At 39.7% G+C, this 27,934-nt stretch overlaps 1 protein-coding gene across 7 annotated transcripts in view; it reads left to right on the top strand.

Moving 5' to 3' along the window:
• Window positions 1–27,934, top strand: part of LOC132402945 (utrophin-like) — a 477,671-nt gene that overhangs the window by 295,545 nt on the left and 154,192 nt on the right. Inside the window, exon 1 of one of the 7 annotated variants that reach the window (XM_059986089.1) lies at window positions 26,564–26,847. The exons of 5 other annotated variants lie outside the window; for them this stretch is intronic. Coding sequence is in view for 1 of the 2 variants with exons in the window: in XM_059986088.1 (XP_059842071.1) it covers window positions 27,062–27,112 (51 nt within the window). In the remaining variant the exon portion in view is untranslated. Of the gene's footprint in view, window positions 1–26,563; window positions 26,848–26,909; window positions 27,113–27,934 lie in introns of those variants that run through there. One more of the 7 variants, XM_059986088.1, reaches the window with a different exon arrangement.

Genomic DNA, 27,934 nt, shown 5'->3' with positions numbered 1-27,934 from the left:
AATTCATAAGTTTGGGTAGTGGTCACCAACCTTTTTAAGCCCAAGATCCCCTACCTTGACCTTAGTGAAAGGCAAGATCGACCCCAAATCGATTAGTTAAACGCATGTGCACCGGGGGGGGGGGGGGCAGAAAAGACAGGAAATAAAACTCTGCAACCCGGAAGTAGAAATAATGCATGAACACCAGGGGTCACCACCCTTTTTTGCACCGCAGACTGGTTTAATATCGACAATATTCTTGCGGACTGGCCGATGAGGAGGGGGGGTGGTGTTAAGCACGACCAGAATACAGCGATACTCCAAGCAGGTTCCTTATGTCCCAGTCTATTCCGCAATTTATTTTCTGTGGCTCTCAGCACTTAGCTGCTGTCCTGCTTGCTCATTTTTTTTTTCGCTCACAAGACTCAACGGGTTTGTCTTTAAGTCCAAAGTGCTTGGACCCAAGGTACCGAAGCAGTTTTGAGTGCTTCATTGCCTGAACTCCAGCTTCCCACCCACCACCAGACGTCTTGGCCAGGTGCAGCTATTCCTGTACCGGGGCTTCAGCGGTCGCAGTCCGGAGAGAGCGACCGACCGAGTGAGGAGTGCGACAGGGCACACCCACCCCCCCCCCGTAGGATCTATCAGCCAACAAAGGTTTGGCTCGAGGGATGACTTTCAGTAGATTGCAGTGAGGTAGCTGCTCTGATACTTACAAAACCCAGAGCCCAAATTAGGTCGTCTGCGGATATTTTAGCACCGGGTTCCCCACGAACATTCAGTGTGCTAAACAGGTTCAGAGGTGGTGCCTATCTGTCCGTGCTCCAAGCCAGTACCAATGGTACTTCCCGCTGGCCGCGTGAGGCAGCTGGATACCTAAGGCCAACCAGTGATCCCTAGCCTGAGAGCATCCCTGTGTTTAGGCGGGTGATGACCTCGCGCGAGTCCAAGTTCAACAGTGGGCGTGACAGGGAATGAGGAAAGGTGCACTGACTCATATTGTTTCCTCGTGGTCCGGTGGTTGGGGACAACTGAAGTACACTGTAGTGCGTGGCGGGGGAGCTACACGCATGCAGACTGGGCAGAAAGAACAGAACTAAGCCCCCGCAACCCGGAAACAATCGCGCAACAGTATTTGTGTATTTCTTTTTCTTTTTTTTTCGGGATCTACTGGGAAATTCTCAAAGATCGACCAGTCAATCGCGATCGATGGGTTGGCGACCACTAAGTTAGGGTGTTTGGATGATCTTGTTTTTAACTTGTTTGAAAGACTTCCAGAGTATTTAATCTCAACATTGCTGAAATATCATAACCCTTTCTTTATATCTCTTTATGTCACTTGTGAAATGCATGTTGATAACATGCTTAACTGTACATTGAGGCCAGACCTGTGAAATCACACAGAAAAATTTGGATAAGACTGATAGTTCAAGACAAACATGCATGGTAGCTTGCCTATCCTCAACACTTCTGTTTTTGCCGGTCTCTATATCTCTACCACTACGACAATATAATACCATACGATCCAGAGAGATGTGCTGTACTACACTAACTGATCCATGTATCCATAAAATGTATTGGTGCCACAAAAGTAACATACTGTATGTAGCAGCCCTTATTATCAGCAGTGTCTTTATTTCTATATTAGAAATAATTGTAAGTGCATGTTGAATAGAGTTATTAAATTTTATATCAGTTCTTGAGTACAGCCTAATAATTGTACTGGTGAAATCAATAATGAAGCCTGGGCTATTTATAGTACATATTTATTACTTTGACAGTATTTTAAACTGTATTTTGTAACCATATTTTACACTTGAAGGATTGTTGGGCCAGGTTCAGCAAAGCCTAAATTATTTTTGCAATATTGTATGAGAGGAGAGGATGACTGGTTAAGGGAGGAAAATTAGAACTTAGGGTATGGCCGTTTGCAGGGGTGACTTTCAGTGATGCAGCAGTTGAAGTGAACAGCCTGATGTTTCTGCAGTTGGAAAAGCAGAGAGAATTGGAAGGACTTGAGGGTAAGAGAAGGCTACAGAAATGGAGAAAGAGAGCATAGAAAGATTTGAAAAGGAGGAATGACATTTTAGAATTGAGATATTAACTATGCAAAGCAGTAAGCTAAGCAATTATGGATGAAGGGGACACGATTAGAGTTGGGCTTTAAGCAGAATAGTTTAAATGAGCTCACATTTTGCTTGGATGAAGGATAGAACTGAGTAGACTAAATGAAGGCTAATTTTTGTCAGCATGAATTCCTTCTTTGATATTTCACCAGATGTAGCAGTGAATGACAGCTGGGAACTTTCTGTTTGAAGTAATATTGGTTTCAAGAACACTGTCTATGGAATGTTTAATCTTTTTACTGATCTTTCACTGAAGCATCAGGCAGTTACACCTGTTCCATATGTGTTGATGTCCGTGTTGTGAAGCTAATCTGCAAGCCCCTATTTTTGTACTAATTTTTGGGGAAAGATATGTGCAGTTGCAGATCTTTCTTCAAAGCAAATTTTCTTTTTTTTGCCAGGATCCGCCCTGTTCCATGAGGTGATTTGCTTAAGTTGCTTCTTTAAGTTATCTATAGGATGCAAGCTATTGGTCACTTTCTTCAGATCATTGAAACTCATAATTTCTTGGAATTTTTTTATATCTGAGTGAATTGGCTAGTTAACAAATTTAAAGTATTATTTTTCTCTTCTTGACCTTTAAAGGTCTATTGTTAAAAATGATTTTAAGTCCATGTGGAGTCAAGAATTTTGACAATTGCCTGAGAAACATCACTGTGCAGAAGTTATTCCAGTCCATTTCATCTGTCCAATTGACAACAGGTATTGCAGGTTTGGAGCTGTCAAGCTAGTGGCATTGTTAATAATGCCTCATTCAGTCGGACTGTCATGAAGAGATTGAATGGTATCTGGAGAAACAATGGAAAGCATACACAGATAAACAAGCTGGCAGCCTGACCTTCTCTTAACAAGATCCAGATATTGACAACACATGATGTTGTTGTGTGTGGGATGCTGGCAAATTATTTCAACATTTTTGTTGCTACTACAAGTAAAGACCTTTTAATACCAGAGTGAAAACAAATTACCAAACAAAACCATTTACAACTGTTATAAGTTGCAGCTTGCAGTGATAGGACAATGTCACTGAGCTTTTAGTTGTCACACTGGTGAAATTTGTAATAATTTGAATGTTCTTGCGACCTTTAACTTGCATAAATTTCATTAAAAATTTTAAATAAATTGGCAGAGGGACGCACTTCTAGTAAGCTGAGGTCCTGAAATTTTATTGCTGCTATTTTTACTCGGATAACAATGTAGTTTTGTTAAATTACATTTGTATTGATTCAATTTAGAAATGTAATCTTGTCCACTATAAAAAATAATAGTATATAGGTAGGATTCTTAAAAAGACTAAGTAGTCGATGATACACAAAAATAGAACTAAAGTAGAACTAAAGTGTTGTCGAAGGAAATATAGCCATAAGCTCAGCATGTTGTGTTACATGGTCTCATTTTGGATAATTGCATTGAAATCTATAGTTTATTCAAATTCGATAATGCATCTAAAATGATAAAAAAAATAAAAATGTGCCTGGTATTATAAAGTATTTGCCATTTATGGGGTGTGACAATATTTAAGCTTTATTTGCAAAGCTGGGTAGGTTTGCTTGGAGATATTTCCAATTACATGTTGAGGTAGAATGGGTTTCCAAAAGGCTGAGTTGGATAGTTATTTCAAGTTTCTGAGCTAGTTGATATTACCTTGTTTATTCTGTGTTTGTTGAACTTCCATGCCTTTTCACTACCAATGGATGCTTCTATCCTGCAGCTATAAAACTATTAAAATGGTTCCCTAGTGCAATAAGGTGATCTCGTGATCTCACAGTCTACCTTGTTATGATGATTTTGCACCTTATTGTTTACCTACACTGCACTTTCTCTGCAGCTCTTAGACTTCATTCTGCATTATGTTGTTTTACTTTGAGGTCAATGTAATGTGTAATGATTTGATCTGTATGAAAAGTAGGCTAGACAAGCATTTCACTGTGTCTTGGTACATGTAATAATAATGCAATTACAATTCAGAACTCTTTGCTGGCATTTTTCTAATTGTCTGTCACCTGTCTGTTACCCTTACAATAATCAACAATATAAATTTGAAATTTATGCTCTATTTCAATCCACTCAAGTTTTGGAACACTGAGGAAAGCGTCTTCATAAATTCTGGTTGCTCGCACAACTCTGGTTTAAATCTCTCTGTCATGATTGTGTTCAAGCTCTATGTTCCCTCCTTCTCTCTAACATTTTCCTTAACACCTATCTCATGTGCCTGAGATCTCCTTTCGTGTGTCAATTTCAAGTTTTTGTTTGATTGTTCTATTGAAGGTCACGATCATGACTTTAATGTCACTATGATGCAACATCTTTTATAAACATCTTTGATAAACCTACCAACTGCCATGGTTATCTTAGCTAAACCTCTTCCCACCCTGTCTTCTGTAAAAATGCTATTCCCTTTTCTCAGTTCCTTTGTCTCTGCTGCATCTGATTCCAAGATCTGGCTTTCCTTTCCCAGACATCAGAGATGTCCTCCTCCTTCAAAGAATGGGGTTTCCCTTCCTCTATCATTGATTCTGCACTCACCCGCATCTCCTCCATTTTCCGGGTACCTGCGCTCACCTCATCTTCCCCCATATCTACCCCCCCCGTAAGCCTCCCCCCCCCCCCCCCCCGCCGGGCTTTCTGTAGTTGTTGGGATAGCTCCCTCCATGGTTCCCCCCCCGTCCCATTCATCCCTTCGCACACTAATCTCCCTCTCGGCACTTATCCCTGCAAGCAGCCAAAGTGCTACGCCTGTCCAGTCACCTCCTTCCTCACCACCATTCAAGGCCCTGAACAGCTCTTCCAAGTGAGGCAACAGTTCACCTGCGAATCTGTTCCAGTCATCTACTGTGTCCAGTGCTCCTGATATGGACTCTTGCATTGGTGAGACCCGTCCTAAGTTGGGGGACTGCTTCGTTGAGCACCTGCACTTCATCCGCCAAAGCAAAACGTCCTCATGGCCAAACATTTTGATTCTGACCGAGACCCTTCCTCAGGGTCTCGGCCCAAAACGTTGACAGCACTTCTTCCTATCCAAGGTGCCTGGCCTGCTGTGTTCCATCAGGATTTTGTGTGTGTTGTTTGAATTTCCAGTATCTGCAGATTTCCTTGTGTTTGCATTTTGATTCTGATTCCCATTCCTGTTCCAACATGTCAGTCCACGATCAGGGTACAGGAGCAACACCTCATATTCCATCTGAGTAGCCTCCAAGCTCGTGGCATGAATATCCATTTCACCTTGCAGTAAAAAAAAATTCCCTCCCCCTCCCTACTTCTATTTCCCTCCCTGGCTTCTTGCCTCTTCTCATCTGCCTATCAGCTCCCCCGGGTTCCCCTCTTCCCTTACTCGTTCTCGTGTTTATACAATGATGCTAATATTGTTACCTATTAAATTTATGTCTCTTTGCTGTGGTTTCATGCTTGAACTTTATCAGTCAGATGCCTGCCCTCATCACCGACCTTAACCAGAACTGGAGCTGACACCATGTGACAGACCATGTATAATTTTGACCAGAGTGTCTCCATCCCCCATGCCAAAGGCATCATTCCTTTCCTTAAATTTTCAAGATCATTTCCCACTTAACTTTTTGGTACTTTGTTAAAAACTCTGCACAGTTTTGATCAATCTCTATAAGCTACCACAATTGCGATTGTTTCTGAATCACCAGCAGCAACTGACCCCATCTCAACCTTTCTGGTGTTCTGATACTGTCCACCTGTGCATTCCCCTCAGTGACATACAACCATTGGTGGCCTTGTGTAAAGTAGTCTAAATGTCATGTTCTGGAGTCTCCATACACTTTTACCTCTCCTTAAATTTAACCTCTCTCTCTAGCTTTTTGCATTATAGAAACATAGAAAACCTACAGCACAGAACAGGCCCTTTGACACACAAAGCTGTGCCGAATATGTCCCTACCTGAGAACTACCTAGGCTTTACCCATAGCCCTCTATTTTTCTAAGTTCCATGTAGCCATCCAGGTGTTTCTTAAAAAATCCTATCTTTTCCGCCTCCACCGCTACTGCCAGCAGCCCATTCCACGCACTCACCACTCTCTGAGTAAAAAAAAAACAACTTACTCCTGGCATCTCCTCTGTACCTACTTCCAAGCACCTTAAAACTATGCCCTCTCTTGCTAGCCATTTCAGCCCTGGGGAAAAGCCTCTGACTATCCAAACGATCAGTGCCTCTCATTATCTTGTACACCTCCATCAGGTCACCGCTCATCCTCTGTCGCTCCAAGGAAAAAAGGCTGAGTTCACTCAACCTATTCTCATAAGGCATGCTCCCCAATCCAGACGACATCCTTGTAATTCTCCTCTGCACCCTTTCAATGGCTTCCACACCCTTCCTGTAGTGAGGCGACCAGAACTGAACACAGTACTCCAAGTGGGGTCTGACCAGGGTCCTATATATAGCTATAACATTATCTCTCAGCTCTTAAACTCAATCCCACAATTGATGAAGGCCATCAATTCTTTCTTTACCATTTTTAAGGTTCTTATTTTTATTATTAAGCCTTTGTGCAGCACCTTCAAATACCTTCTGATATTAATATCACTTTGTATTTGCAAGTGGACCTTAATTTAATAATGGTAACCACTGTTTATAAATGACCCTTAATGTGTAAAATTTCTTGTGCTTTTGAGAGGACTTTTAATAACAAAGAAAATGAATTCTGAACCACAGTTTGGGTAGGTAAGAAATAAATTTCAAGGAACATCTTGAAAAAGAAAAGAACACAGAGAAAGTTGTGAGAAGAATTGATTATAGAATATTTGAAGCCAAATGTATAATTATTTGTGTGGAGTGATTGAGTTCAGTGCTGATTGAGAGACAAGAATTGGAGAGTACAGATATTGCTGAATGTTAGAGGAGAGGAGGAGAAAGCAAGAAGGGATTTGAAAGCAAAGGACAGAAATCATAACTTGAGGAAGCCATTGTTGAGTAACAGTCGTAGCTACCTATGGATGAGATTCTGTGTACCCAAGAGCAATTTTGAGGACCAACTGACATTGAGTGTTTTTAAGGTTATAAAGATCATGTGTGGTGATTTTGTTTGATGAAATCTGTGACCATTATAGCTCTGAAGATGCATTAGCCTCTTGCTGAGAATATTAGTACAAAATCAATCACTGAACTATTTTTGCTCAAGACTGAACCATTGATTTAAAATTGGTTTGTTTAGTGTCAGTGCACATACTCATTTACTTTTAATTAAAATCAAACACTGATGTTCCAATTTTAATTATTTTGTTAAAGTCTAGCAAAAGTAACACATATCTATGTAAATGCTGTAGCTGTATGTTCATATTTTTGTAATCTCTCACTTTGGCTGAAAGTAAGCAAACATCTGCATGGAGGCCAGAGTTCACACTGCAGCTTATTGAAGCTGGGTTTGCCTTTGTTGAGTGGCTCAAGTTCAGCCAGCTTGCATTAAATCCAAAATATGAAAAAAGTTGAGAACTGAGCATTTGATTTTGTATGCTCTTGCATTGTTTTATTGTTTGTTATTTTATATTTTTAATTGTTACTTGTGTCACTGGGGAAAAAGTGCCAATGTGAATCATAGAATATGACCTTTGGTAAAGTCAAATACAAAGATATTAATGTGCTATTTTTAGCTGCTGAAGCCTTGCCCTTCAAATCAGTGACGGGGAAATTCAAAGCCTAACTTAATTTCTGTCAACATCTTTAACTTTTCCACATCAACCCTAATGCATCTGCTTTGATACCAGTGGAAAAATCAAGTGTGGTGCAAAGTTAATTCTTTCCAGTCATGAGCCTGGGTGGGAGTTCATGCATGGCTGAAGAATCCTTTCATGTTGCTTGCTCATGGCAGAGCCCCCAGAATAAACAGGGGGCCAAGTGGGAGCCTCTGAGACATTGCCTTCAACAGAGGGCACCAGCAGGAATCTATGCATTTTTGGTTAATACTTAGCAAGATAACTAATGCTCTTCTGTTATTAGCTTTAGCTCAACTTGTCAAAGTAAATGACAAGAAATTAATTAGGTTTCTCAAAAAAAAAGGGTAGAAAGGTTACTTTATTTAGGTGCATAAAGTTGAGTTGGGAGCACTTCTCAGAGCTTCATCACAGCAGTAGATTCCCAGAGGAGACAGGAAAATGCTCAGTGGTGTTCTCTTCATCTTCGTGGAAGAAAATGAAACATTCTCACGAACCTGTGGGGAAATGAAGGTGCAAGTTCAGTCAAAGTAGAGAAGGCAAATAGAGGATGGTACTGAGAATCTTGAGTTTGGGTGAGTCTGCGAGAAGGAGTGCGCCTCTTCCTATACAGTGTACCTGAGTAGTCCATAAATATCTATGTCAGTGGCTGCAAATACAGGTTTGGTCACATGCTGTCTCAGAATCCACAGAGATGTTGTGGAGACAAAAGTAGGAATTGTCAAAGGGTACAGGACCAACCAGCATTTTGCTTGGAACTGTATCAGTTATGTGATGTATGGAACTATTTCTTTTAGAACAATGACTGCCCCCCCCCCCCCAGCACTGTATATTGATCTATTGTTTGTGCATGTACATTGTTCTGTCCGTCTCTCTTGTTGCAGTGCAAATACATCAGTTAAAGTCATCTCCCACTTGCGTGCTTTTATTTAACTATTAAGTAGTTGTGCGTAGACACAACAAATTGGCAACAAGTAAGGACCTGAATGTCAGAAAAAATTCATGAACTGCACCAACAATCACAGGACAAAACAGTGAGAGTTAAACAGTGCAAGATAGCTGTCATGGACGCTAACAAAGGAATGCGTAACAGTGAAAGATGCACTGAAGTCAAAGTAAATACATGGTGTTGGCTTCAGTCGGGAAAGTTGACGAATTTGATAGCTCAGATGAAGTCTGGGAGTCATATTTTGAGAGGTGAAGAACTATACTGTAACATGAACAGCATAGGGGAGCAAAAGAAAGCCCCTACACTTCTTAGTTTAATGGGTCCAAGCACATACAGTCTCTTGTGCATCTTAGTAACGACTGCAAAGCCAGCAAGCAAGACCTTTGATGAAATTGTTACAATTTTACAAAGTTACTTGAGCCCAAAACCGCTGGTAATAGCTGAGAAATTTAGATTTTACAAACGAACCAGTCAAAAGATGAATACATAGCAGAACTGCACAAACTTTCCCAGTACTGTGAATTTCGAGATGGATTTTTTGATGAATTAAGGGACAGGCTAATATGTTGCATGCATAGTCAAAGCACTCAAAAGAGGCTATTAGCAGAAAGAGACCTAACCTTAGAATAGGGTTTGACCATTGTAATAGCATTAGAGACTGTAGCAAAGGATGCAGCAGAACTACAGAAAAGGAGATTAGCATGTGAAATGCACAAAATGTCCCTGGATAGTGCAAAAAGCCAGAAATGTTATCAATGTGGCAGATCTTCCAAGTGATACAAATGACTTTTGGTTCAAAGAGAAAGTTTGCAGGAAGTGTCACAGACAAGGTCACATAGAGTGGGCAAGGCAGACAAAAAGCATAACTGAATGAAAAGTCTCAAAACTGAACAAATGCATAAAGTTACCAAATGCAAAAACAGAATCAGACAACATGGAATATGACGAAGGTGAACTGTTGTGCCGAGAATTGCGAAGTATAACTAAACCAGATCATAATAGATGTGTCCAGTGTAAAATTGAAGATGGAGTTGAATACAGGGTAGGCGTTGTCCATAATTTCAGCTGCTGACGATAACAAACCATTAGAGAAGACCTTAATGATGCTAAAGACTTTCACAGTACAAATATGCCACCTAAAGGCAAACTAAAGGTGAATGTGATGTATGGAGGCCAAACAGAACAGCTGGAAAATTATGTATTGAGAAGTGGAGGGCCAGCACCTTTTGGACGTGAATGGTTGACATAAGTCCAATTATACTGTCACTCAGTCCAAGTTCCCAATGTGACATCAACAGGCAACTGCACCCCAAATGGTAGCACTAACCAGAGGCTGTCACACCTGCTTAATGCTAATCAGAAGGTGTTTGAGAAGGGAATAGATAAACAGATCAAAGACTTGGCCAAAAGCTGTTTGGGATGCCAAAAAGTTCAAAATGCACCCCCATGGGCACTGTCATACCATGGGAGTGGCCATCTTCACCATGGCAAAGAGTACGTATTGACTCTGCTGGGCCATTCCTGGACTCCATGTTTCTGATTGCTGTGGATGCTCATTCAAAGTGGCCAGAGGTTATACCAATGAAGGCAACCACCTCAGCAAAGACCCTCTCCACTCTGAGGACCATCTTCACCAGAAGTGGCTTGCCAAAGAAAGTTGTGAGTGACAACGGACCATAATAACATCAGAATTCCGACATGAAGAAATATGGCATCAGATATTGTAAGTCAGCTTCTCACCACCCAGCAATGGATGGATTAGCTGAAAGGTTATCCAAACCTTCAAGAAATTCATTAAGGCAATGGGCAATGGGGGATTTCTCTACAGGACAAGGCGAACAATTTCCTTATTGTGTATCAGAACTCTGTTCATGCAATGACAAATCAAACACCTGCAAAGCTGTCAATGAACAGGAATCTGAGATCTCGCATAGACTTCCTGAGAACAGATCCACTGAGGGAAATGCAGAATTATCAGTTCAGCCAATTGTCAGGTGAAGTAGCAAGGAGCTTCAAGATTAGACAGTCCTAGTGAATGATTACCGAGAAGACAAGTGGACACCCAGTAGGATAGCTACAAGAACTGGATCATTGATGTACACAGTGGATGTTGGAGATCTGACATTGAGAGGCCATGTGGACCAGATACTGGATGCTCAGCCAAAAAAAACGCCCGAGCTGACTGCATCCAACAAGACAGACACATTACAGTCACTGGACTTGTCTCTCAGTGATGATGTCAACATGACCGCACCAACTGAGAACATTGTCTTAGACAAGACATCTACCAAATCTGCTGCCACCCCACAGATCCAGAGGCGCAATGAGAATGTTATTGTTGACAAGGCTGCTGTCAAACCTGATACCACTCCACAGGTCCAGAGGCGCGATGAGAACGTTATCTTTGACAAGACACCTTTTGAAACCTGATACCCCTCCACAGGTCCAGAATCACTATCCTGAAAGAAACAGAGCACCAGCCAAAAAACTAAATCTTTAGAACTGTGAAGTTGGTTATGGACTGTTTTTATCAAAGCATGTTTATTTGGAATATTGGTTTATGAAAGGGAAATTGAATGTGTACATATGCAGTTTTATGGTGCATTCATTGAAAGTAGACGAAGTGTAATGTATGGATCTATTTCTTTTAGAGCAATGCCCCCCCCCCAGCACTACCTATTGATCTGTTGTCTGTGCATGGGCATTATTTCCCCTCTGATCCTCTTTCACACCTCTCCTCTGCCCTCTTCCCCCCCCCCCCCCGTGGAGCAAGCCCCTACAAAGACCTGTGAGAACAGCTGAGAGGGGTCTTCCTACCATCCATTAGGTAGTTATCAGGAGCACTGCGTACACTGGTCCCTTAGTGTTATTGAGGACCCCCCCCCCCCCCCCCATCCGTCCAGCATCCACTTTGACATTCTACCATCAGACATTATCCAATGCATAAAGACAATAACGGTCGGGATGAGAAACAGCTTCTTCCTTCAGGCCATTAGACTTCTGAACTCACTGATGCATTGCATTTGAAGTGTCACTGGATAAAATTTATATTGTACCTTATACTATTTAATTTATGCACTTTAGTCGTAATTCATTTGTTGATTTAATTCTTTCCTAAGTTATTGGGGTCTGGAGAAATGTCTCATTTGATGGTATATATGTATATATTTAAATGACAATAGACTTGACAGAAATGTGCCCTTCCTCCCATCTAGTCCAGATGGAGCAGTGTGCATTCTTCTCTATTAATCCCATCTTCCAGCACTTAATCCATAGCCTTCTATGCCTAACCAAATTCAATTGGTTATCTAGACACTTAGAAGCTGTCACTGACCCAACTCCAACTACTCAAGAAGTGCATTTTAGGTACTTGCCACTCTCTGGGTGAAGAACATCCCTCCCATATTGCCTCTAACTCTCTTTCCCCCTCCCCCCTAAAATCTTTGTCCTTAAGTTTTTTCTACCTATGATATGGGAAACGTTTCAATTATGTCTCCTAACCTGCACTCCAGGGTGATCAGTCATAGCTTCTCACAAACAAAAGAAAATGTCATCAATCTTAAGGGTCTGCTGAAAACAAAAGTTTAGCTCAGCTTATTTTATCACTTTAGGAGAGAGGTTGGCTTACAGGCTTAACTCCTTATCCAATTAACATTCAACTTCAGCATTCAAAACAGGATTCAAATGCAGTGATTGCATTTGACATACACACACACACAAAATGCTGGAGGAACTCAGCAGGCCAGGCGGCATCTATGGAAAGGAGCATCAACATTTCAGACCGAGGCCCTTCATCAGGCCTGCAGAAAAACAGATGAGGAGTCAGAGTAAGAAAATGTGGAAGGGAAGGAAGAAACACAAGTTGATAGGTAACACCAGGTGGAGGGGAAGGGGTGAAGTAAAGTGCTATGAGATTGATTGGTGAAAGAGATACATGGCTGGAGAAGTGGGAACATGATGGGAAAAGACAGAAGGCCGTGGAAGAAAGAAAAGGGGAGAAGCACCAAAGGGAGAGAAGTGAGAGGGAAATGGGAAAGAGGAATGGTGAAAGTGATGTTGGGGCATTACCAGAAGTTTGGGAAATCAGTGTTCATGCCATCAGGTTAGAGGCTACACAGACGGAATATAAGGTGTTCCTCCTCCAACCTGAGTGTGGCCTTGTCATGACAGGAGAAGAGGCCATGGACTGACATATCAAAATAGTGAGTGGCCACTGGGAGTTCTGGCTTTTTCTGGTGGATGAAGCGTAGGCGCTCAGTGAAGGGGTCTCCTAATCTGCATCAGGAGGCCACACCAGGAGCACTGGATGCAGTAGATGACCCCTACGGACTTGCAGGTGAAATGTCATGTCACATGGAAGAACTGTTTGGGGCCCTGAATGGTAGTGAGGGACAAGCTGTAGGGGCAGGTGTAGCACTTGTTCTGCTTGCAAGGATAAGTGCCTGGAAGGAGCTCGTTGGGGAGGGACAAATGGACATGGGAGTTATATAGGAAGCAATCCCTGCGGAATGCAGATAGTGGGGGGAGGGGAAGGAAGATGAGCTTGGTGGTGGGATCCTGCTGGGGGTGACTGAAATTACTGACAATTATATGCTAGACAAGGAGACTGGTGGGGTGGTAGGTGAGGACAAGAGGAATCCTATCCCTGGTGGGGTGGCAAGAGTATGAGGTGAGGGTAGACATGAGCAAAATGGAAGAGATGCAGTTGAGGGCAACATTGATAGTGGAGGACGGGAAACCTCTTTCTTTGAAGAAGGAGGATATCTTGGTTCAAAAATGAAAGAGTCATCCTGAGACCTAGCTTCTGTAGTTTTTCCCATAACTGAACTGCTCCAACACGGGCAACAAAGCATTTCTTTCTGTTATCACTTCCATTCTTAAGTCTGCCTACAGTAATTTCTTTTATGAGCATGAGTGATTGCAATCAGTTAGACTAGGGCATCTTTGAAGCTTGGTAAATTGTGCTTGGCAGATTCTTTTTCTGCAATTTTGTAGTTTAGGTAATTGCTTCCATTAACTGCTCCTCTACTTAACTTTTGCAAATATCAAGCTTGGCTTTGGTATATCTGAATTATTTGAAAAATTTTGCCAATAAAGTATTGTCAGTAATATCTCAGACAATGAGGAAATTTTTTAGTAGCATCTAGGTCTGGTACAAAGATCATGAAAATTAAACTGTAGATGCTAAAAGTCTGAATTGTTTCTCTATATGAAGATGCTGCCTGACCTGCCGAACGTTTTAAGTATTTTCACTTTTTATTTAAGTTCAAAGATCAATCTGATTGGGCAAAGGACCATCTTGAGCAAGAAATCTGAGTTGTAAAATGAAGTGAGTAGTAAGCACGAGTTGTTGATTTGGGATCGATCTGAAATGTTTTAATTGATGAAGTCATTAAAACTTTTAACTGTTTACTTGATGTGTTGCATGGTGCAACCCATCATTGTAATGTATTGATCTACTTGCATTTTAACTGGCTATGTAAATTCCTGCACATTTTTGAATGATTTGGGAGGGAGCAGGTTCGACCTGCAATAGTGTCAAGTCGAGTTCATGTCAATAAGCTGTGAACACATCATGATCAAGAGGAGGAATGACAAAATAAGTCCGTCCTTGTTGTGCCAAAGTCAGCTACTGAACTTGGTGATAAAATCCAAAGTGAGCAGAAGTGATAGTGATAAATGTCTCTGTGACTGGCAATAATTTTTTTTACAAAAATTTGTTTCTTAAAAAAGAATGAATTGAATCTTTTCTACTTCTACCTGAACTATAATAGAGAAAAAAATTCAAATTCTGCATTAAGACAATAACAGAATGCTACTGATGGCTTTGTGTCACTTCATCAGTTTAGCACTGAACATTTTAATATATGTTACTGTCTTTCCACTTGTATAGTTGTGTCATGTTGATACTTGTACTCTGATCAGCTCATGAAATGTAAGTATTTTCAATTATGTTTTCATTATGTCAGAGTGCATGGAGTTGAATTTCTTCCAATTCAAAGTGAGTTACTTTTATTCAGAGATATGCCACGATTGCAGTTCTATTCTGTCAGCATTTTCAATCTCAGATCAATTATATTCATGTGTAAGTTAAAAATAATGAAAGGTTAACTCATTTAGCACATTGTGGTGCTGAACTGTAACTCAAAATTAGGAATAACAGTAATGACTCATATACAATAAAATTTCTTCAATCTGTATATCTCAGAATTTCCATTCAGCCTATAATTTATGGTCATTTTCCTGTTTTATGCTCAGTCTCAAGCTGCAGTATGAGCCATGACATGCACAATTTGATAATTATGCAGTCTCTAACAAAGATTAGAAGGAGTGATTCTATAAAATATATTTCCATTTTCTATTTTGTATAAGTGAAGGCCAGATGAAAGTTGGTGCACTACCTGCTATTTTGTGGTTTTATTCAAATTAAATGAGTGCTGTTATAGATACATAAATAAAACCTGTGTGAAGCATTGTCTCGACTTAGTACTCCTTATGTCTTGGACTAGAATTTAAAATGGTTGAATTATAGACATTTATAGCGCAAGCAATGGCTATTCTGTTTGCTATGTTGTTCTGTCAAAAATAGAATTCAAGTCCAGTTTGTCGTTCTAGGTCCATAGCTAGCTCAGTTATGTTTCTGAGTGTTTGTTCAATGTGATAAGGATTGTTATTTCTGCCACCCTTTCAAGAAGTGAGTTGCAGAGGGGAATTAAGCAAAAATCTGATCTGTGCAGAAATCCATGAATAATCACAACAAAATTTGTATCCATATATAATATTTTCACCCCTGTGTGTGGCATTCTTTAGGATTGTTAAAAGCATTTCTTAAAAATGCATTATTTGAGTCGCCTGTTGCAAATGTTTTGAATACGTAAATGTTTGAATCGAAATAATTACAAGTAATGGGAAAATCAGCCTGCAATCCTAAATTGATATGTGTGCACATTTATGTCACTGTGTAATGAATACTCTATCAGATTATCTGAGAAACACGTGTACAAATGTAATAGGCTTTTGGAGATGTTATTTAAGTCACCATGTGTTCTGCTTCAGTACCATCTGAAGCAATCAAGTTTGTGCAGTGCCATTTGCAAATATTTATAGGCCTTTCATGGCTGTGGAATTGATTTGAAAGATGTCAGCCATTTTTTTTAAAGCTCTATTTAGAACAGTTACCCTGAAAAATCAAAAAAAGATGAAATGGTTTAAAAGATTATTGTTAACTAGATAAATCACCATTGTTTTGATACAAGAAAATTCTTGATGATAAAGTTGATTTAGCCTTTCTCTGTTCATTCATGCATTAAGAGCTGAAAGAGTCTGTACTGTAGCTTACGCCTTCTTCGTTTATAATCTTTGTTTTTATTACAGTAGACTAATTGAAGGTAGTATTTGAGTCATTAAGGCTTCTCTTATCGATAAAAGCATTTTTTCCCCATATCAGGCTCTCAAGGCTTGTGTGAGGCACTACTTCCAAACTTAAAATCCTTCCTTATATCTCTGACCAGAATTCAAGAGTTCAGTCTTAGAAATTTATAGTACAAGTGTTGGGCATTCAATCTGCTGCTGTCACAAAATGGATTTCAACTCCAGTTTCTAGTCCGAAGTCCTTAGCTCTGCCAGTTATGTCTTTAATTGTTCATTTGGGTATTTGCCCAATGCGTTAAGGATTGTTGTTTCTACCAGCCTTTCAGGAAGTAAGTTTCAAAGGGAAATTGAGCAAAACTTATTGGAATATTCCTACCAATTAATGTAAAACTTCCCCCGTCCCATTTCATTGCCTATTTGCTTTGGGAACCAGACCTTGCCATGTACCTATGCCTGTTATAATTTTGTATAGCTGAGTTAACCTTCCACACCCTCTCCCCCACCCCCCCCCCCCCCCCCAACCTGCCTTCTTTGTTTCAGTGCAAGTTGAACCACTCTTTCATAACTGTTGCTGTGCTGACAGAGATGATGGTCATTCTGCTGTACATCCTCTCCAATGCTTTTACGTCCTCCTTGTGTTGACATGCTGGAACTGTTTGCAGTACAGTACCATTGGCCAGCTGTGTCATTAGTAACTGAGACTAACATCTTGTACAGTTCAGGTATGATCTCTCTGCTCTTGCTTTCTGTTGCTCAGTAAAGGTGAGCATCCTTTTATACCGTGACTGTCTCATGAACTTGTCTGCTGTTCAGGGACTGGAAGATCCCTCTACTATATAAAAAATAGAACAGCAAGCTCAGCAACTAGCATTTTGACACACAGTGTATGCACTAAACACAATACCGGATTAAACTAATTCTTTTCTGCCTGAACATAATCAATATCCCCCTGTTCCTTGCATTTTCTTATGTCTAACAGTCTCTTAAACAACACAACCGTATCTGCAACCACCAGTCTGTTCTAGACACTAGTAACTGCTATTACAAAATACTTGCCCTGCACATCTTCATTAAACCTTTCCCCTCTCACTTTAATGTATGTGCTCTAATACTTGACATTTTTACGCTAGGAAAAATATTCCAACTGTCTGCCCTGTCTATGCTGTCAGGTCTCCACTTTGTCTCTGATCCTGCAGAGAAAAGAGCCCAAGTTTGTCTAACTTCTCCCGATAGCTCACACCCACTAATCCAGACAACATTCCAATAAACCTCTTTTGAACCCTGTCCCAAAATGTTCACATCCTTTCTAAAATGAAACCAGAATTGCACATGTTACTCTAAGGGGTGGCCAAACAAATGTTTTATTTTGCTGCAACATGACTTCCTTACTCTGGTCCTCAATGATCTATGCTGCCTTTACCACTCTGTCTACTTGTTTGGCTGCTTTCAGTGAGCGATGGGCTTGGACCCCAAGACCCCTCTTTGAACTGATCAGTCTTGTTCACAGTCCTGTCATAAATTGTATGTTTTCCCTTACATTAGTCCTAACAAAGTGATACACCTCATATTTGCTGAAATTAAACTCCATCTGCCATTTCTCTGCCCTTAGTTGTAAATTATCTATATTCTGCATACCTTTTGTCAGTCTGTTATACTGTTCACAGCTCCAATCATAGTGCTTCTACATTTTGTAATATTCCATAATATATTACTTATTCATAATTTAATATTTATTTCCACATTCGTTTGCCCTTTCCTTAAAGTTCCAATTCTGGGTTATTGCCTTGAAAATTTATTTTACTTCTCATTCTGCAGGTACTCCAGACATGTAAAATATCTCCAGCATTTTTATAATGTTAAAAAATAATTTTGAAAGAGAGTGAGATACTTTATAACTATTGATTTTTATTAAGCCAATTTGACATGCAAAACTACATGAGAAATATTGGGCAGGAAAAGATTAATGAGACCACCAAGCTAACACCAGAATAGGTGTTTTCAGGCGCCATCACACACTATAGTAGAAAGAAAAAGCAGAAGGTGACCAGAGGACAAATAGAGCACTAGAGCATGAATCAGAATCATGTTTATTATCACAGACAAATATCGTGAAATTTGTTGCTTTGGGGCAGCAGTACTATGCAATACATACAAATAGCTATAGGTTACAATAAGATTATACAATGTTATATGAAAAATTAACTAGCCTGTAATAAAAAGAGCAAAATAGAAGGTAAGCTTGCATATTTGAGTACAAAAAAGATTAGCATTGCCAGTAGTAACACACAGCAGTAAAGGGGAAGGCTAAGAGTTTACTTTCAATCTAAACACACTTGACAAGAAGGAAGGGACCAAGGAATCTGAAACACGGGCAAGTGGTTTAGAAGCCCAGTGAATGACACCTGGTTACAGTAATCAGCAGTAGTCAAAAAGCATCAGTCTAAGTAGCTGCACCTGTCCATTCATGTCATTCCTTTCTTTCACCACAGTCCGGTGCTGATCCATTGGGATTTCTGAATTGTCCAGATGGCAGATTATTCTAATTTTAAAATATTGTCTGGAATATTTTGGCTGTTCTCCAAAATGTGCTGAAAATGTATTTTCCCAACACTCAAGGAAGTTTGCAATCTTTACAATATTCAGTCTTTTGTTTGTCCAAATAAACTGGTATAGAGTGGCAAATCATAAACCTGAGAAATTCTGCAGATGCTGGAAATCTAAATCAGCACACACAAAATGCTGGAGAAACTCAACAGGTCAGGCATCACTTCTGGGAATGGTCAACATTTTGTGCTGAGACCCTTCAGTACTGAAATGGGAGGGGAAAGATGCCAGCTTAAAAAGGTGGCGGGAGGGGAAGGAGGCTAGCTGGTGATAGGTGAAGCCAAATGGGTGGGAAAGGTAATGGGCTGGAGGGAGGGGAATCTGATCAGAGAAGAGAGTGGACCATTGAGGAAAGGGAAGGAGGAAGAGACCCACGCAGAGGTGATAGGTGGGTGAGAAGACTTAAGAGGCCAGAATGGGGTATAGAAGAAGGGAGGGGCAGTGGAAAGTATTTTACCGTAAGGAGATATCAATATTCATGCCATCATTTGGATACTACCCAGACGTAATGTAAGGTGTTATTCCTCCACCATGAGGGTGGCCTCATTCTGGCAAAAGAGGAGGCCATGGACCGACATGTTGGAATGGGAATCAGAATTAACATGTTCAGCCACTGGGAGGTACCACTTTCGGTGGGTGGAACAGAGGCGTTTGATGAAGCAGTCCCCTAATTTATGGCGGGTGTCACTGGTGGGAAGCCACATGAGGAGTACTGGATACAATCAATGGCCACAGCAATATTGCAGGTGAAGTGTTGCCTCACCTGGAAGGACTGTTTGAGGCCTTGACCGGAGGTGAGGGAGGAGGTGAATGGGCAGGTGTAGCACTTTGACTGCTTGCAAGGATGTGCCAGGCGGGAATGTTCCCTGCAGAAAGCAGAGAGCAGTAGATGAAGTTATGTTTGGCAGTAGGATCCCTTTGGAGATGACGGAAGTTGCAATGATGCGTTGGATGCAAAGTCTCATGGGGTGGCAAGTATGGGCGAGAACTCTATCACTGTTAAGATGGCGGGAAGATAGGGTGTATAGAGTGGAATTAATTTGCAGATCTTTTACACATTGCTCTAATGTGAAAATTAAGATAAATTCTTATGATTTTATTGGTTTCTTGTTTTGATTTTATGCTATCTTTAACTTGTCAGGTGTGGATAAATCACTTTTGTCCACACCTGACAAGTGTGATAGGTGTGATTTATTTTTGTGTCTCAAGGATTTTTTTTGTCTGTCTGTATTTTCCCAATCACCCTTTGCCAATTTCCCCCTTTTTAGCTTCATGGTTTCTTTTAAGATTCTGATTTTGGATTGAACAGCAACACTTTTAAATTAAATGCAAAATTCCCTTATGTTGTAGTCATTTTTCCTTAACAGTTCCTTTAAATTGTATCATTCGTTACCACCTTTGCATTTTGGGAAAGAAGATTGAAAATACCATTTTCTCTAGTTGGTCTTCAATATATTTCTGCTGAAAAAATATCGTATACATTCCATGTATTTGCCTACTACCTCATTACTGCTCATTTGCCTTGTCCACTGTGTATGTAGATTAAAAGCCCCTGAATACTCTGTTCTTGCTTATTTCTTAGCTTGATCCAAATTGAACCAAGATTATTCCTTGCCACTGCACTAATCTTATCCTTCAGTTTCCTTATTGCTCATCCTTCCTAAATGTCAAATATTCTTGAACATTTAAGTCATGTCATCATAAAAATTCTATCTCCTTGCTGGAATTAAGGAGATATTTCCATTCTCATTGTCTTCTGGGCATTATTAAAGAAAAATTGATCAACATAGATAATAATTCTGTTCATTACAAATCTACATTTATTAACATACTGCAATTATTTATGCATAGTACAACTTAAGTAGTGGTATGAAAGATTTTAATTATGAACCATAGCTCATGAATATTGCTGTTCAACAAATCAAACAAATAGGAACCAAGTCATTTATTGCTCAGTTAGTCTGCATTTTAGCCAAATCTAAGATTTTGTTTTGCACAACAAAATTACATTTGTGTACAATCATTAATGAGTGCGGTGTTGCACTTCTAGTTAGATGTTGGTATGGTTGAGGCAGCTGGGATCAAATAAATTCCTTGAGTAGAGGGATAAAATTGGAGGGCAATTGGGCAATAAGGGGTTCCTGAGATCGCTTTGGCAAATAAGGTAAAGTAGAATTCAGAGAGATTCACCATGTTAATTAAAGGCAAAATAATAACTAGCGAGACAATGGGGCACCTTAAAGATTGAAAAAGTCATCCTTGTATGGAGCCACAGGAGATGGGTGACAGTCTTTACAAAAAGTTCTCATTGTATTTATTGTATGGAAGGACATGGATGTCTAGAAACTTGGGGAAGTTAATAGTAATGTCTCAAAGTGAGTCTACGTTGCAGAACAGAATGGGATGTCTGTCTTAAAATGCATAAAGGTAGATAATTCTCTGGTGCATGATCAAATGTATATTAGGATATTGTAGAAAACTGGGGAAGAAATTGCTGGTCCCCTTACAGAGATATTTGTGCACTGTATTGTAGACTAGTCCAGAGAGTTAGATTGCATGTGATGCCTGATGACCTCACTAGTTGGATACAAAATTTAGTGGAGGATTGTTTTTCAGACTAAATACCTGTGATCATCAGTGTGCCACTAAGGCTACGTCCACACTACACCAGATAAATCCATAACCGAAGCTTTTTCTCTTTGTTTTTACCCTGCATCCACACTAAAACGGCATTTTCGTCCCCCAAAACCGGAGCTTTTTAGAAACACTTTCCAGGGTGTGTAATTTTGAAAACGCTGCTCGGGCAGATCAGTGTGGATGGGGTAACCGGAGAAATCTGAAAACACTGTCAGACGGCAGCGCGCCATTTCATTGTTTTCTTGAACACAACCTAACAATTTCAGATCAGACGGCAACGAGACTGAAGCCTGAAGAGTTAGAAATGTACTCACCAAATACTTTGACCCATAACTTACTGAATAAATAAGTATACTCACTTTATCCCGTTTTCTGTCCTTGCTGATATGAAGGTGGTTTACCTGTTTATGCAAGTACTTCTCTGACAATAGATGTGTAACAGCCTAATGTAACATTGTATGGAAATACAAGATAACACTGATGGAGACATGTTTTATACATTTAACAAGGTGCTTTATTAATGCAACAGAGTTACTCAATTTTTCAATGTTCGTCTTCAGCCGTGTTGTACAGTCCATGAACTCCCTGTCGGTTGCCTCCATACACTCCAGTATTTGTTTTACTTTTAAATGTTCCTGCATGAGAACCAACAGCTGCCCATCGTTTAAGTTTTTCAAGTCTGTAACTGAACAGACACACACCGTCTTTCACAGCGAGATTCAATGCCAAACATGTCGCTTGTTTTCAGTAGATGTGTCCTGCGCATGCACAGTAGGAGGAGATTCAATGAAATCTCCATTTCAATGTGGACAGAGATATTTTTAAAAATGCATAGTGTGGATGCAGCCTCAGATTGATGCTGGGTCCACTGGTGTTCATCATTTATGTTAATGTACATTGTGAGCGTAGGTAGCATATTTGCAGATGATTCTGAAGTAGAAGACAGTGAAGATGCTTATTGAAGCTTACAAAGGGATCTTAATCAACTGGGCCAGTAGGCTGAAGAATGGCTGGTGGCGTTTAATTCAGTTAAATACAAAGTGTTGCAGTTTGGTAAGACAAACCAGGGCAGGCTTGGACAATAAATTACAGGAGAGTGTTGTAAGAAAAGAAAAAAAAACATTTGGCCAGCTACATAGTTCATCGAAAGTAATGATGCAGTAGAAAGGGTGGTGAAGAAAGCATTTGCGTGCTCTCCTCCGATGATCAGAATACTGAGTTTAGGAGTTTGAACAATATATTACAGCTGTACTGTTTATTGGTAGGGCCACATTTCTAGTTGCTCTTTTAGAGGAAGGGTATTAATAAACTGGAGAAGGTGCAAAATTAGCAAGACTGGTAGATGTGAGTTATTAGGAAAGACCGGATGGGCTAGGACAGGGGTCGGCAACCCTTACCACTGGAAGAGCCAATATGGATTCATTTCCCATAGAAAAGAAAACACTGGGAGCCACAAACCCCGTTTGACATTTAAAATGAAATAACACTGCATACAACGTTTTTTTTTGCCTTTATGCTATGTATAAACAAACTATAATGTGTTGCATTTATGAAATTGATGAACTCCTGCAGAGAAAACGAAATTACATTTCTGCATGCAACAAAAACATTTTGAACTCCGAAAAAAAGACGTTGGGTTGAAGGTTACTCCATAGTTAGCTTAGCTTGGATCAAAGAATTAAAAGAAAGCACACACTGGCGGGTGTCAGGCATTGGCAGTGGTGATGTATATTCACATTGTAGCGGTGTGCTACATGCAGCGCTAAAATAAAGACACTGCAGTCAAGGTAACTTTATTCGAACTAAACAGCCTTGCTTTAAAGCCTCCCTCAACCCGTCCCCGTGGGCGCGGATGCTCCAAAAGACACGTACTCACAAATCCCCGTAGGCTATCTCCCTTAGCCGGAACGGTGGCTAGTTGTGAGCCGATTCGGATATGCCAGGAAATGGGGTCTCCACAACGTTTCTAGATTGTACAAGATCACCATAATCTTCAAATTTCGAATTACATTTCAAATACTAACAAACCACGGGGAGCCGCAGCACAGAGATGAAAGAGCCGCGTGCGGCTCCGGATCCGCGGGTTGCCGACCCCTGGGCTAGGACAATTTCCCCTGGAGCATAAAAATCTACTCCAAAGATCTACTCTCTTCTGGAGCAAAGGAGTCACAACTTTTTCACAAAGAGGGTGCTGTCTATATGGAATGAGCTGCCAGTGGCAGTAGTGTAGGTGGTGACCGTTACTACATTTAAAATACATCTGGACATTCGTGTGGTTTAGAGGCCTGTGGGCAAAATGTAGACAGAGCTGGCTCAGTTAGGCAAATGGATCAGCGTGGAGAGGTTGGGCTATTAGGTCTATTTCTGCACTGTACCACTCTGTGACTCACTGTAACTTTCATCTTAATAATGGCTTAGAAAACATCGAGTGACACTGTTTCAAGAGCTGGAAATTCTGCAGCATATCCTCAACCAAAATCACTTAACCCAAAACATTGTTAATTTCATTTTGTGATGCTTCACTGTGCTTGTGATGCCTTGCTGTGGAAATCGGCCACTATGTTGGGTCATGGAATAGGACTTCAAAAGTAATTTGTTGTGAAGTATTCATGTCAAATTGTGCTGCAAGGCTCATCTTTTTTCAGTTTTCTTCCTTTGCTGAGAGCATGGGAAATTGTTTCGTATTGACGTGGAATGTTTTGGTTGTTTACGTGAACATTGCTAACAACATTTTTGGAATATCTTTGTTTTATTTTGTAAACAAGATCATTGCCATTATCTTCATTCTGGAAGAAAAACAAAATTTTGCATTTGTTTGCAGAATTCAATTTTGAAACTGGTTATGATCTGCGATCTATTGTGATGCAAAAAAATTGTATTATTTGCATAAATCACTTTCAAATAATGCTCATAATGTCACATGAGGTCAGGGTCTCTTTGGTTGCTATGTATGCAAGTAATTTTACTAGGAAATAGAAGTCACAGATTTACCTAGAATGTAGCTCAACTGAAACAGGGTTTTTAAAAAATTGAGTTTGTAATCTTTATAGTGAAGTTCTTGGATGAAAATTACTTGCTAAAGAATGCACAGAGAGTATTAGAAAGGATGACTTTACATTTGCAAACAAATAAAGCAATACCTTTTCCTATTAAATTCACAGACACTTACAACCATGTTATTGGTTCCACCTGAAGCTCTCTGGTGGGTGTCATCTAAATACTATGTTTTCCACAAAACTTTTGTGTCATTATATTGTCTGTTCCGTAGACATTCAGCAATTTAAGAATACCCAAGGCTATTACTTTCATATCATTGAGTTATATATAACCCAGGCACATTTCTACACTTATCTTAATGCATTTTTAGGTCATCAACTTCTGAAGGAAGCCAAAGGCTGGTCAGGTTATTTTGGTGCACTTTTCAAAATCTGTTAATGATCATTTATCTTCCGTGTTCAAATTTTGGATTGACTTGGCTGTGAACAATAAAATCTTAGTGCTCAGAATGCAGTATTATAGGAGTTATCAGCACTTGGTTTTCTGTACTATGGCACTCTAGCCTTGAAGACCAGTCAGTTTGCAGATTCCTTTTCTGATTTTCTGGTTCTCTGTTGAACTTTGTGCCTCTGGAAATTTCAGTAGGGCAGTTGCCATTTCTGTTATCTCACTAGTACTGGCTTTGACTCAGTGGGCAATGTTGTCACCTTTGTGTCAGAATATTGAAGTTCTCCTATCGAAATGAGCATCTTCTTTCTTAGTGCTTCAGTGTAGTTCTTTGGGGGTGTATCTGAAGGCTGCTGTTCATCAGATGAGAAATAGAGGCGGCACTCTGGGATGGATGTAATGGGTTCCATAGCACTATTTCAAGAACACTTGCATTTATTTTTGATATCCATAAATTGGGCCATAAATTACAATAATGAATGAACCTCAAGCAGTATTACTTCAGTGTTGCAAAATAGTTGGAAAATAGAGGGTAAAAAGCACCTGTATAATTGAAGTCCTTCATTCTATTGGCAATGAAAAGACTGCAACTTGAGGTGTGCAACGTGATCTGGAATCAGTGGCCAGATTAATTTAAACAAGTTCCCTTTTGGATTACAGGCATAAACTTTTCATGGGGTTATTTGAGCTGAATTCATGTTTATACAAGCGCATGGCAACAACATCAAAGGTCTGAAGCTTATTGAGAGGAGAATGCCATGAAACAGGGAGGAAGTTGGTGCTTAAAAAATTTAATTCTTGATGAAATTAAAGGCACTTTGTTTCATGTGTAAATGTGTAACCATTGAGACAACTTTTGAGTTACTGCATTCCAAAGCCATGGGCTCTCTTTTGGGAATTGCTTGAATTTAATGTTCCCTGGTGTGCTTTCTGTGCTATTTGAATGGTAAACATTTATACTGAAAAAAATGTGAGTGACATCATGTCCCTGTTATTTTGCCGGAAATAACTCAAATTACTTCAGATTTATGACTTAAAATGGCAAGGAAAAGTTTTCCAATACTTTAGTGTATCCAGAATTGACCCAAGTGATTTCTGATCTGCAGAAATTTAAATAAAAAATAACATTCAAGTGGATTAAGTATTATTTATCATTGACAAAACGTAAGTGCAGGGACTGTAGGTGTTGGGAGGAGTCAGTTGAAGTCAAAGCATGTGTGTGGCACAATAGTGAATTGTTTCTAAACTAATTGTGACATATTTACGAAATACAATGCAATCTTTTTGAATTGTTAAACATCTGCATTCACCATTGTTCGAACATATCTTAATTAATGTAAACTTAAGGCCTCCTTTAAAATCCCTTGTCTTTATATCGGTTCTGAGCTTAATTTCTTCAGAAAGTTGACATTCATTAACCATTTTCATGTAGAGATGGTTTTTTTTTAACAGTTTCATTATTCTGTGAGCTGAAAAATTCCTTAGTCACAAGAAACAAATACAGATCTGAGAAAAGTGGCATAAAAAGTAGCTAGTAAAGTAAAATACTAACAACTAGCTAACAAATAAGCACATTTTTCTGAATATTCTGCCTTCCCCTGTCTGCCAAAGAAAACAATAAAGCAGAGGCTTCTAGGAAATCCAAACTGTTGATTTGTCAACATGTGCCTACTTGCAGATCAGTGACTCGGGTCATAAACTTTGCTGTTCCCCTCCCATCCCAGTGGACCAAAGTCCCTTTTGATGTAATCTTCTGAATACATGTTTATGATGGAACTGATTGAAGGTCTGCTTTTGCCTCGGCACAGAAATTCTTTCAGAAAAGTTCACATGCGAGCACTCATCGATTATTTTCTGACTTACAAGCTGTCAATGGTTGAGATCAGTTCTTCAGTCAAGACTGGACTCATGAAGAAATGCTTTAAAGAAATAGCAATTGGGCTGCCACGTTAAAGTGGACTGGTGAAGTTTTGGACTAAATTTTAGATTGCAAGTTAACTCAGAAAATGAAAATGCAAAGGAAACTGACTGAAACCTGCAGAAGATTCCTCTGCATCCTGGATCTAGGTATCTTAGAGCGAGTTCTATTGAATTGATGGATGTGTGAAGTTGAAAGTATGTAAATCACAATCTGATGGATTTAGCGTGCATGAGAGGATTTGGGACAGGTGAAGGCAGCAGGTGAAACTTCTGTTTGCAGATGCAAAACAACAGCAAAAGCAGCAGTAATGGTACAGCTTGATGTGGAAAGATGTAGGCTGCGTCAAGGTGAGAGTTAAGGATGATTGGCCTGAACTTCAGCTTGCAGGAATTACTAAGAAAAATTGAACAGGTATAGTAAGAAGAAAATTACCTTATTATGACCTGATGCTTATTTCATTTTATAAAAGGATATAGTTGGGTTTAATTTATGTGTTATTTTTATCACACTGAACTCAGAATTTTTCATACTGAATTAATCATTTAAAATTACTTTTTTTATACAAGGGGTTAAGAATGGTTATTGTTGCACAGCAAGGGAGTTAATGGCTGCATCATTGTAGAAAACATTAATGTCTATTTATATCAGATTTGGAGAGAATTGTAATGTGCTTTAATGTTATAACAGATTATAAATGTGGGTCATTTGCATTTTGTTGTTAGGGTTGTCTGCCATAGTTACAGAGAGCATTGCCATAGAGTGAAGAGATGGTGCTTCCTTTGTTCATGAGTTTGGTTAGTTTTAATCTTTCACAGGTTCAGCAGTGTAAAATTAAGTAGTTAAGGCCGTAGTTGAGATTATTATACATTAACATCAGCAAACTCCAACTTTTCATGGAGAGGGCTGCCAGAGGAGGCTTAATTATGAATCTGAAGTGTATCAGTGAATACTTGTATGATACTTAATATTACTTCATGGCATTTGCAATTGGGTGTTTTTACTCAAAAGGAGATAGGATAGGATGAAAAACTGTCAGAGCACCAGTTCTGGTTATAGTTGTTGATTGCCATCTGTTAACAGCAGGGGTAACAATTTATTGAGATTCTGAAAATATTCTGTGACTAATTAACATTTTGTCATTCACTGGATGAATGATTCACATTGTCAGAATTTCACTCCCAAGAGCTTGCAATTACCTTCACGGATCTGCTACCAAGGTCTAATTGCCGAGTC

This window comes from Hypanus sabinus, chromosome 12, assembly GCF_030144855.1.
Source record: "Hypanus sabinus isolate sHypSab1 chromosome 12, sHypSab1.hap1, whole genome shotgun sequence".
Classification (NCBI taxonomy): Eukaryota; Metazoa; Chordata; class Chondrichthyes; order Myliobatiformes; family Dasyatidae; genus Hypanus; species Hypanus sabinus.
The sequence above is the reverse complement of the archived record's forward strand: the minus strand, read 5'-3'. Positions and strand labels throughout refer to the sequence as shown.